The sequence below is a fragment of the Lipotes vexillifer genome, unplaced genomic scaffold (assembly GCF_000442215.2).
Source record: "Lipotes vexillifer unplaced genomic scaffold, Lipotes_vexillifer_v1.1 scaffold815, whole genome shotgun sequence".
Taxonomy (NCBI): Eukaryota; Metazoa; Chordata; class Mammalia; order Artiodactyla; family Lipotidae; genus Lipotes; species Lipotes vexillifer.
Window position 1 is genome coordinate 2,342,218 of NW_006773723.1, and position 12,510 is coordinate 2,354,727.

The 12,510-nt window shown below is 39.0% G+C and overlaps 1 protein-coding gene across 1 annotated transcript in view; it reads left to right on the forward strand.

Moving 5' to 3' along the window:
• The window catches only part of MCMDC2 (minichromosome maintenance domain containing 2), a 37,549-nt gene extending 36,929 nt beyond the window's left edge, over positions 1-620 (forward strand). Inside the window, exon 14 of the mRNA XM_007448486.1 lies at positions 372-620. Coding sequence (XP_007448548.1) covers positions 372-538 — 167 coding nt within the window. The 3' untranslated portion in view covers positions 539-620. The remainder of the gene's footprint in view (positions 1-371) is intronic.
• The last annotated feature ends 11,890 nt before the right edge of the window (positions 621-12,510 follow it).

Consider the following 12,510-nt stretch of genomic DNA (forward strand, 5'->3'; position numbering starts at 1 on the left):
AGGTTATTTCTCTTCTATTCCATAGATTTATCTTTTTATTGTTTCTCTACCTTCCAATACCTTCTCTCCTTACTTCTTCCACCTCCTCACATCACTATTCAGCTTCAGAACACTAATGGATGACAAATTTCTATAGTTTCCAAACTTTAAAATTTAAATATCAATGTTTCTTCCATTGACACTGGTACCAATTTGTGCATTTACTGAACCTGTTTCCTGGGTCTCAAAAATTTTTTTTAAATAATAGCTATTGAAATACTCTATTAGATAGATCAGAACTTAATTGTAAAACTTTCACTATTTTGTTGAAAATATGATTTCATACTTAGCACTTTGTTTTTCTCATTTATACTTTTTCCTTCTTCACTTAGGGGCCGCTGTACTTTGTGTTGCTCCAAATGCAGTATTTCCATTTGAACTGTATAATGAAGAATATTTAGAGCAAAGGGATATCTATCTGACTCAGTGCCAACAACAGCTCCAACAGTTTATTGCCACATATGGACCTGGGACAGCTATCTTTACTAGCGATGAATAGGCAATCTGAGGAAATTTTTCCTTCATTCCTTTTAAGCAGTGGAAAAAAGTGTGAGTGATTTTGAAGTAATGCTTCAGGTAATCTTGTGTGTAGGGGTACATTAGAATGCCACCTTAAAAAATATAAAATGATTTCTTCAAATTAATTGCTAATGGAATAAACACTAATACAAATCTCAAAGCCAACAGCAGAAATTTATAATTTAGGATAATCTTATTAAAAAAACTTCTCGTTAGCCCAGTGTACCAGTGGTCCACAGATTAAAATATAATGTTGCAAACTAAGCAATGGAAAAAAATAGTAACTTTTGTGTAGTTCCCTCTATTTGTCACAAGATGGCAATAACACTTTAAATATTTACTTACAAAGTAAAACCATTTTTTTCTTCATTTGTGACCCTGAAAAATTGATGAGTAAATAACAGCATTTATATAACCAGAAGCCTTCAATGTAAGGACTTTTCATGCTACATATTGACATGTCTATTATGTTGTTTTAGAAGCCCTAATTATGGGATCAGGAAAAGCCCTGGAAATTTTCCATTTTTAAACCAGGTTAAATGAAAAAAAGTTAAGTTCCATTGAATCAAGGAGCAGTAATTGGCTCCTTAAACCTAACTAGTTACAAGAAAGGTACCAAAAGGCAAAGAAACCAATTTGCAAACCATCTTCATTTTTGGAGGGAAGATATCTGCTCTGAAAAGATAGGAACACTGTGCAAAAATATACTTATCTTGTAAAATCCCCAAATCCTTGTTTTTATTTTCCAAAGTTTTAATTAAAAAGACAGTTCTACTCACTAAAAGGAAAATGTCATCACAAAATTGCCACCTTATTAACCAAGACACTGTCATGTTGTCATGAATCAATTCTTTAGAAATAGGTACTTCATGGAGTTTAACCGTGAAGGCAGACAGCTCTCTCACTCTAGAGGACTTTAACAAGTCACTTATTACTTTCTTTCCTTGCAGTTCATTCAACAGTATTTACTGAATATCCACTAGTGCCAGAGACTATACAGTGTTGTTTTCAGAAGGCAAACCTAGTCTAAAAAAAATTCATATATTACAAATTAAAGACCTTATTTTGTGGCTTCTTATATACTACATTTCAGTTTTTTGTTCTCTATGGGGTGAAGTCAAAACATGTTTTATAAAAACTAGGATCCATAAAATGGCCCCCATTTTACACTTAATTGTGCAGTGTTCAGATTCTGTTGATGAAATGAAAGGACTAGTATCAAACACTGGGGAGGAAAATGGTTTTCAAATGTTAGGCAAACACCGTAAGCACCCAGGAGGCCGCAGTAATGCTAGTGGCATGCATCACCACAGGATCAATTTCGACAAATATCACCCAGGATACTTTGGGAAAGTTGGTATGAGGCATTACCACTTAAAGAGGGACCAGAGCTTCTGCCCAACTGTTATCCTTGATAAATTGTGGACCTTGGTCAGTGAGCAGACACGGGTAAATGCTGCTAAGAACAAGATTGGAGCTGCTCCTATCATTGATGTGGTGCAATCAGTTACTACAAAGTTCTGGGGAAGGGAAAGCTCCCGAAGCAGCCTGTCACCATGAAGGCCAAATTCTTCAGCAGAAGAGCTGAGGAGAAGATTAAGGGTGTTGGTGGGGCTTGTTTCCTGGTAGCTTGAAGCCACATGGTGGGAGATTCATTATATAAGTGCTTTTCAAAAAAAAATGTTGCCTTTGATGGGAAGTGATATTGCTGTACAATTTATACTGTTTGACTTACCATATTGAAATTATAACCTTGATAAAAAGCAAGGAATTTATGTACTGTGGGACTCAACAGGGGAAAAGCAAGATTCAGCTAAATTTAAATCTTCACCTGGGTAGGATTTCAGTTGTTTTTGATTCTTATAAATTTGCATGCCCTGGACAGATTGGACTGTCCAGTCACTATTTGCCTTAATCTAGATTATTACTAATACTAGGATTAGGACAAATCCTAATTTGTCCTAAATTAATTCCCAAATCCTTTTTTCTTCACAAATGTAAAAGCAAACAAAGAATAAAATTAAAATTAAAAAATCTGTAGGTCATAGGTGAAACCTTTACTTATAATGGGTAATTTAAGGAGTTGAGAAAATTTCAACTAGTTAACCCTTGAACACAGCTTTGAATTGCATGGGTCCACATAAAGGGTGGATTTTCTTTTTTTCAATACATACATACACTATACAATCTGCAGCTGACTGAATCAGAGGATGTGGAACCTTGGATACAACGGGTGGACTATAAAGCTATACTTGGATTTTTGACTTTAGGGAGTGTTGGCGCCCCTAAGGGTCAAGGGTCAACTATCCTTGTTTTTCAGGAACCACAGCAGGTTCTAAAGGGGAGGCCCTCATAGTTATTTAGTACGCAGCGATTAGCACCTCTCCAGAAACCCAGTAAAGCGAGAAAGGGTACGAGAACTGGATGTACTAAAAAGTCTCCCCAGCTGCCCACCACCTGACACTTCAAAGAGAATCACTATCCACAGAGGAGCCAGTTATTGACAAGAATATACTATCCCTACAAGTATGTTAAAAACAAGTCTGACTACTATGAAAATGAAGCTGTTTAGGGGCTTCTCTGGTGGTGCAGCAGTTAAGAATCTGCCTGCCAATGCAGGGGGCATGGGTTTGAGCCCTGGTCCGGGAAGATCCCACATGCCGCAGAGCAACTAAGCCCGTGCGCCACAACTGAGCCTGCACTCTAGAGCCCGCGAGCCATAACTACTGAGCCTGTGCTCTAGAGCCCGCGAGCCACAACTACTGAGCCTGCATGCCTAGAGCCTGTGCTCCGCAACGAGAAGCCACCACAATGAGAAGGCTGCGCACCGCAACAAAGAGTAGCCCCTGCCCGCCGCTACAAGAGAAAGCCCACGCACAGCAACGACCCAACGCAGCCAAAACTAACTAAATAAATAAATTTGTAAAATAAAATAAACTTATAAAAAAATCTTTAAAAAAAGAAAATGAAGCTGTTTAAAGACCTGATATATTTTAAAGACTTTATTGCCCAGCAATTAAAATCATTTGAACTTATATTTTTCTACATAATTTATTGTGAGATGATCAATGTTAAATAAAATATTAATTTTCATCATTTGCTTTAATTCATGTCTTCTTGACCAATTCTTCATTTTCCCTTCCAAAATGTTGTATGCCACACCTCTGGAAAAAAATCAGAAACCAACAGTGAAAATCAATCCATAATCAAATCTCAAAGAAAATCAAAACCTGACACACAAAGGCACCTTTAACAGGAAATGGCCCCAGCCCTTTGGAATTTATCAGGTACTTTCAAATTATCTCTAGATGTGGTTGCTTGACAAATCTTAATTACTTACTTGAGGCAATGAAGAATTTTTAAACACCACTGCTAAGGACTTGAACATTCATCTGCAGGTACTTATATGCTGAAAAGAACATTTCATCCATTTTAATAAAAAACTGCATTATATTTGAGTAATTCACATAATATATATTACTGGCATCTCAGTCTTAAATTATTTCTTCAAAGATACCCTCAGCTGGGTAAACGGCAAAAAGTAAGTCATCATTGTGCCAGTTATTAAACATTTTTGGTACTGTGCTTCAGGAACAATACCACAAACACATAAAAAAGCACACAATTTAACATTATAACTTTTGGTACCTTGTTACGTGCACAGCTGTCCTCCTGGTGGTTTTTTTCACAACCAACCTCTATGACAAGTTTTTGGAAAACATTTATCACAACGACCTTCATTCATCTTCAACTCATAGGCTCTGTTGTACCTAGAAATTAAATATATTTCATTGTGAATTCTCATTTGTACTTGTATCTGTTTGTCTGGCATCTTATATGTAGTATGGTCCAGTAGGATTTTTTTTCCCGTTCTTATCAGGAGCCATAAAAAAAAAAACAAAAACAAACTTGCAATCTTCCTGACTCCCAATCAAATTTATAATAAAAACTACTAACATTAAGACTATATAGTGGAGTCATTTTCTATCTGCTGTTTAACACATCTCTGAAGGAACAAAAGAATGTGCTTGCTGCTTAATTATACTTTTTTTGGTAGTCAAACTGATAAGCCCCCAATTTTAAATATCTATAATGACTTGAGGGTGTGTTAGTCCTTTTGACCGGTTAGGCCCTAATAATTCCATAAATGATCTTTCCAAGCTGGAAATGGATTCAATAGCATGGGCAAAAATGATGGATATATTTATGATGCTCTTTTACTGTGGCAGTACAGATTTTAAGACATGATGGTCCTAATGAGTACCCAACCATTGCTTTTCTGCCTCAGAGCTTGACAAGAATGAGATGAGCCAGGTTAAAGGTTAGATATATAAAAACAAGTGTGCAGACCTCTAACTAAGAGCATTATTATGGCATATCTAATATAGTTTCAGAGCAGAGATACATTATGTTGACATCATTACTGGACACAGTCCTGTAGAATTAAGTCCCAAGTTGCCTGAAAGCATATTTATGTACTGCAAAGGGCATGGCCAGGGCCACAGATCATGTCCTACAGAACCCCAGGAGGATAAATCATTGAACTGGGCAGCTATTGGAAATGATTTATGAAGACATATCAAATGTTGGACCTTGCAAGACAATTTATCATTTTCAAGTCTTGAAATGCTGAAATCTCTCACATAATATTAGGAACACATACTACTGGTTATGAATAATTCCAACTTGGAAAACTTCAGTTTAATATATGATTCATGGCACTTCTGACAACTATTGATACATGAAAGTCCTATTTGTTTAAGGCCTAAAACAATGTTTAGGGATATGTATGTATAATAAAACTGCTATCCACCCTACTCACCTCAAAAAACCGAGTCTGGGCACAAAACCTCAGATGATGGGCACTTGAGGATGGAAGGCATGGGATAGGAAGGAAGGACTGGGATAGGGAAGCAAACAGATGTTATGGTATTGATAATATCCCAGTTCTTAAATGGATCAGTGGGCTTTTGTATATTTATTATGCTTAAGGACTTACATACATTATCAAAACTTGAATCAAACACTTACTTTGTAAAATTTTTAAAAATACCAACACTTAGCAATGAAAATAGTATTCAAGCCGCTTAGGCCTCAAAAACGATGACTGTAATACCAGATATAAACTACCAGCCATCACATTTGCCTTGACAGTTAACCGTTGAATTGTTTTGGATGAAACAACCTGTATTTCAAATACAGGTTGGGGGGAGGAAAAAAACAAACAAACGTATGACGATACCAAGTCCCATGGACGAGATTCATTTATACCTTTGCTTTTGAAGAGGCAAAAGTTTTTCCAGTCTCCCAACTCTTGACCGGTTTCTTCTGTATTGTATCCGGAAATACACATCTCTGTGACCCGAAGCATCTAAGGGTATAGCCGGCATTTACAGCCTCAGGGCCTCCTATACTGTACGGATTCTTCTCCAACTTCAATGCCACGTCTCCAGAGCATATTTACAAAGGAAGATCCGGGAACAAATGCCGACAATGCTCCACTGCGTCGAGACCAGAACTCATTGTTAGTAGGTAAACTGTGCTCTGTTAACAAATTTTAAAAGCCAATCACAAAGTCATGTCAAGGTGGTATTGAGATCCCTTCCCCCGCTTTAGAACGTTTCCTTAGTAAGGATAAATGAGCGCTCATTTAAGGGACCCTGAAACCATCTAGGCCGCACACAAAGCTTTACTGGGGATACAAAAGGGCTCCGGCCAAGCCACCCGCCGCGCCTTCCAGCCGCCTCAGAACCAAGTGAATCGCAGAAGGCCCTTACTTAGCTGAGAACAGTCGAAATTGGCGCTTACTAAGGAGAAGGGTCAGCTAAGACAGGTAACGGCTACTCACAAAATGCGACTGAGCAGAAGGCGCGGAGTAAAGCTCGAGGCTGCGTCAACTGGGGACGGGGAGGAGAAGGGGGCCTCCTGACATGACCTTGAGGCTGAGGCTGCGCCGACCGCTCCGCTGTGCCCGGCAGTGGACAGAGGGCACCGGTATGGAGGACCCGGGCGCGGGACCCCCAGAGCGGAGAGACCCGAGGCGGACCCACGCGCTCTGGCTCGGAGCCGGGTTCCAGGTAGAAAAAAAGACGAGCACCTAACACCGCAGGGACTCCCCCCCACCCCCCTCAAAGAGCCCGGCGACAGGCCCGCAGGCGCTGCCGCCCCACCCGCCAGGCCGAAGGTTCCCGAGGCGCCTTGCTTCTCCGGCGGCCCGGCAAAAAAGAAAGCACGGCGGCTGGGAGGGGCACTCGGCGCTCCGGGCAAGGCCCCGCCCCTTCCGGCTCTGGCCCCGCCCCTGAAGCCGGCGCACTCCGGCAGCGCCGCAAGTTTACGTGGCCCGCAGAGGAGGCGCTTTAGGAATTTCCATAGAGGCTTTCGAGGCTCCTGAGGACCTCGCTGCGAGCGCTCCCCTTGAGTATGTAAGTGATTAGTCTACCAGTTTGTAATGGATCCAAGCAAGCAGAAAATGCTCTAAAAAGAAAGGGTCTCCCATTCCTATTTATATTTGCTTGGTCTTCTACTTCCTCGGGTAGTTCAGTACTTTAAAAAGTGGTGGTATTGGACATCCCAGTTTAGAGTAAGGGCATCTGGAATCGACCCCTTAACACACACAGAAGAACTAGTTACCAGAAAAAAAAAGCTGTTACATTTCCTCTATATTATAACAATAGCTATTGTTACTAATTTGATTGATAGTAATAGTGGAGCGTTAAGCAAAAGCATTCATAAAGCAGTCACTTGCCTTGTTTTTTTGAACATGTTATAATTTGCTGTTGATTTTGTGTTTTATTACGCTTGTTTCTCGCAATCACTGTATCTTGAGTCCTGGCTGCATAGCATTAGGCTTAGTGCTAGAGGAGACAGATTGATGATCTTGTTTCCAGAAAGAATACATATGAAAGCATATAATTAAACAGTTGAATCCGTAAAAGACACATCATCCCTCCTGTAAAAACTGGATGTTGATGACATATTTTAAGTCATTTAAAAATCAAAATGGAGTAACTATGGTTTCAGGCATTCAAAATTGAGCTGGGTGGACAGTGTTGGGTGTGGTTTCAGACATGTTCCTGCATCACTGAGAACTTCAGTTTTCTGCACTGTGTCAAACTCAGGACACCACCAACTGTTTTCAAAACAGTATGTGCTAGCGGGTGCTAGCTGCAACCTTGTAGTCTCAAAGGTTACCCGCTACCTATGGCAGCTATGTAATCATTTCAACGCCCAAACAATCCATGTTTAGCAAGCACCCTTACTTCTTGCCAGCTCTAATCCTAATTCTTGACAAACAATTTATGTAATCTTATGGTTTTCTGCCTTTATGAGCTTCCCCCATTTTGTAGTGTGGCAGAACACAGTTCAAGTGCTCCCTGGAGCTGTATCTCCCGGGCTGCAGTCCTAACACACCCCAAATAAACGCCTCTTTATTTCAACCAGGTCTCTGTTCTTGGAATTCTTGGTTAACAAAATACAAGAAATTGATACAAAATACAGGGCAGAATATCTTTGCCTCAAAGAAACATGGTGTGAAAATCTAAACCTAGCAAAACAAATTGTGATTATACTCACTTTATCAAAGAATTCCTCTTTATGTGATAGGCTGGGACCTGGGACCCTTTAACCCAGTGCTTGCACCTGAAAGAAACTATAAGGGACTAAAAATAACTGCATACGTGTGCAGTTGGGGCAATTATGATTAATAAGATACAAATTGGCCACAAACCAGCTGCCACTTCTGAGGTGCTGGGAGCAAAAAGCATGATCCCTGCACAGGGCACCACCAAGGGGGTGGGCAGACCACCTAAGCCATGCCTCCTGACCAACCCACAGACCCGCCCTGGTTGTTATCCCGTTTAAGCTCCCAAGCAGCTCCTCTCTGGGAGCGAACAAGGACACCTGTACTTCTTTTGCTCCCTTGTGCTGCAGCACAAGCCCCAATAAAGCCTTGCCTGAAATTCTCATTTGGACCCTTATCAATATCTATTGATTAAAGAGTCCAAGAGCCCGGATTGCTAACATTTATATAAAGTTTTTGTTGAATGCTTTACAGGGGCTTAAAATTCTTTGTTTGAAAAAGACCGCCAATATCATTAGCACTGAACTTTCCTCTGAACCCCTTTGTGGGGCTGGAGTGTGACACAGTGTGCAGGGCCTAATTGTGAAGCATATGATGGGTCATGGTGTAAGTTTTAGCCTTAAAAAATTATTAAAAGCACATGATTAGAGTTTTCATTTTAGAAAAATAATTATGGAAGTTTAGAAAGGAAGAACATATGTGATTAGGTGATCAAGTTGTGAGTGAACCAGACCTCAAAGAAAAGCAGATGGGCCTTACCGTCATGCCAGCCAAGCAGGACATGGCCAATGTTTACTTACTACACAAGGGATGGAGTGAAGGTAGGATGTCATATCCAAGGAGGCCACGAGTAGGGGAAAAATCTAGATGGTAAGCATAAGCTAAAAACCTCAGGAATCATGCCAGCCAAGCAGGACATGGCCAATGTTTACTTAATACACAAGGGATGGAGTGAAGGTAGGATGTCATATCCAAGAAGGCTAAGAATAGGGGGGAAAAATTCTTTGTTTGGGGCCCCAAGTGGGCACTGTTTCTTCCGTTAAGTAGTGGCTTGGGCCTCAGCCTGCCATCACAGACTCCTGGAAGGATATTACTTCCACTACCTAATTTTCAACGTGGGCAGCCACCTTCATCAGGCCTTTGCTGGGTGGGCAGGTGTGGCAGCCACTATTACTAATTTGTCAATAATTTCTTGGAAATGACACAAAAGCACAGGCCACAAAAGAAAAACATAAATTGGACTTCACCAAGATTAAAAATTTTTGTGCATCAAAAAACACTATCAAGAGATTGTCAAAGACAATTCACAGAATGTAAAAAAATATTTGCAAAGCATATATCTGATAAGGGATTAATATCCAGAATATATGAAGAACTCCTACAACTCAACAACAACAGCAAATTTTACCCAGCTCAAAAATGGACAAAGGACATGAATAGACATTTCTCCAAAGAAGATATACAAATGGCCAATAAGCACATGAAACGGATGCTCCATGTAACTAACCATTAAGAAAATGTAAATCAAAACTAATCTCAAAAAGTGAGATACCACTTCACACCCATTAGGATGACTATTCTTTGAAAAACAATAGCAAAATAACAAGTATTAGCAAGGATGTGGAGAAGTTGGAATCCATGCACCGTTGCTGGTGAGAAGGTAAAGTGGTGCAACCACTGTGGAAAACAGTATGGTGGTTCCTCAAAAAGTTAAACATAAAATTACCTTGTGATCCAGCAATTCCACTTCAGGGTATAGACCTAAAAAATAGAAAGCAGAGACTCAAATACTTGTACAACAGTGTTCATAGCAGCGTTATTCACAATTGCCGAAAGGTAGAAACAACCCAAATGCCATCAATGGATGAATGGATAAACAAAATGTGGTACATACATATAATGGAGTATTATTCAGCCTTAAAAAGGAAGGAAACTCTGATATATGCTATAAGATGGATGAACCTTGAAGACATTATGCTAAGTGAAATAAGCCAGACAAAAAAAGACAAATATTGTATGATTACACTTATATGAGGTACTTAGAATAGGCAAATTCAAAGAGATTGAAAGTGAAACAGGAGTTACCAGAGGCTGGGGTGAAGAGTGGATGGGAGTTGCTGTTTAATGGGTACAGAATTTCTGTTTGGAATGATGAAAAAGTTCTGGAAATGTATAGTGGTGATGGTTTGTGACTGAATTGTGAATATACTTAATGCCACTGTATTGTACACTTAAAAATTGTTAAAATGATAAATTTATGTTACGTATACTGTACCACAATAAAATTAAATACAAAATATTTTAAAAAGAGAAAAAAGATCCACACCTTTCACATGGTTTACCACATCTCTTGCTTCCCCTCTCTTGCTACACACCAGTCACCTTGGCCTACGCTTAGTTTTTGGAACATGCCGAACAATTTTCACATCTCAAGGCCTTTGCTCCTGCCTAGAATTCTCTTGTCGCAGTTTTTTGAGTGACTAATTATTTTCTTTGATCTCAGCTTCTATGTCAGTTTCTCAGGCCACACTTGCCCCACCTATCTAAAGTGGGTCTACTATAAAACATCCCCCTTTTTGTTTCCTTCATAATCTGTAATGATACTCTAAAAAAAAACATATACTTTTGCTGCCCTCACTGGAATATACATTCTGTGAGAGGAAAGACCTTATCTGTTTTGCTTACCTTTTTATTCCTAGTACCTAATACTTAATAAATATCCCTTGAATGCATAAATAAATGAATATGTGCTGATTTGGAAATTTTTTCAAGATATATTAAATTTTAAAAGCTAGATGCAGAAGGTATTTAGTAAAATCCCATTTTTGGTTAAATAAAAAGAACATGCATTTATATGACTATACATAAAATATTTTTGAGAGGTAACAGAAGAAACTTTACAGTGCATGCCTCTAGGGAGTGAAACTTGGGGCTTGTGGGGAAAGTGATATTTTAATTTTTTATTGTATACCATTCTCTACTGTTTGGACTTTTACTATGTGTATGCAATTTTATAATTAAATTAAATCAAGTTGAAAAATTATTAAAATAGTACATTTTCTTTTCTGACTGCAAAAATATACCATTTCTAAGATTTGCCCCTTCAGCCATCATTCCCTGACTGGCATCATAACAAGTGTTTGGTATTCTCCAGCAAGGAGCACACCCTTGGGGGTTGCTGGTCTCCAAGTTGCTGAAGTGAGTTAACGCTGCCAGTTGCAAATACAACTAAAACCACTTCAAGGGAAAAGTGTCATGGTTTAAATATGATATAGTGGTTTATCAAAAGTAACTTTTTTTTTTGGCCACGCCATGCAGCATTCAGGATCTTAGTTCCCTGACCAGGGATTGAACCAGTGCCCCCTGCAGTGGAAGCACAGAATCTGAACCCCTGGACTGCCAGGGAAGTCCCTATCAAAAGTAACTTTTAAAAAAATAGCTATTTTTTGATAGTATAACTTGGATTATCTTGGAAGGTTTACATTTCTTAGATAGACATACGTGTGGATTCAGGGCATATAGGATATTATTTCCTTATAAGCTGTCAGAATCTATAGTCTGCACTTACACATGTAAATCTCATTAGTAAATTAATACATTTGGCCTTCAGTCTTTTTCATATTAGTGAATGACTTGGAGAACCTCCTGGTTCCCCTAGATGTTTGCAGCAAAAAATGAGGTTGGAACTGGAAGGAAGTTGGCTATAATAACCATATGCTTGTGCTTTCCCTTGCTCAATGGTAAGCATGTCAAAATAGAGTTAAGCAAGAGAAATGTAAATGACCCTAGTCATAAATGCATGACTTTCATATATATGATCCTTCTACCTCAGGCAAGATTATTTTTAAACATAATATTGACATTAAGATAATCATAGCATTTATACCTCTCGTCAAGGTTAAAGTTCTAAATCTGTGAAAAATACATTAAGTTGTCAGAATATAGGGCACTGATCTGAATGAAAGTTGATTCTTAAACACTTGAAGTACATGAACTTTACCGAGATAATTTCAGTGAAAATTACCTAAATTACTTATGATTTCTGCCCGGATCTAAAATAATGAGTGGCTTTAATTGTCAATGTGAGACCCTAGGGTTTTCCTTTTCTGTTTAAAAAGTTAACTTTTATGTTACAAGTAAGCCTTGCAAACAACTACTTAAATCCTATGACAAATTCTGAATGTAATGGAATGTTATTAAAATTATTCAAGCTGACCAAAGGGACCTGAGGGGAAGTCTGCTAGGGAACTTCAGTGAGTTTTCTTCTTTGATGAAAAGGCACATGTGGGAAGAAACAGCTCTTCTTCCCCTAGATATGATCATCTTCGATCAACGGTGAAAGAATTCCTGGCATCGCTGCAGCCCTCTTGTTA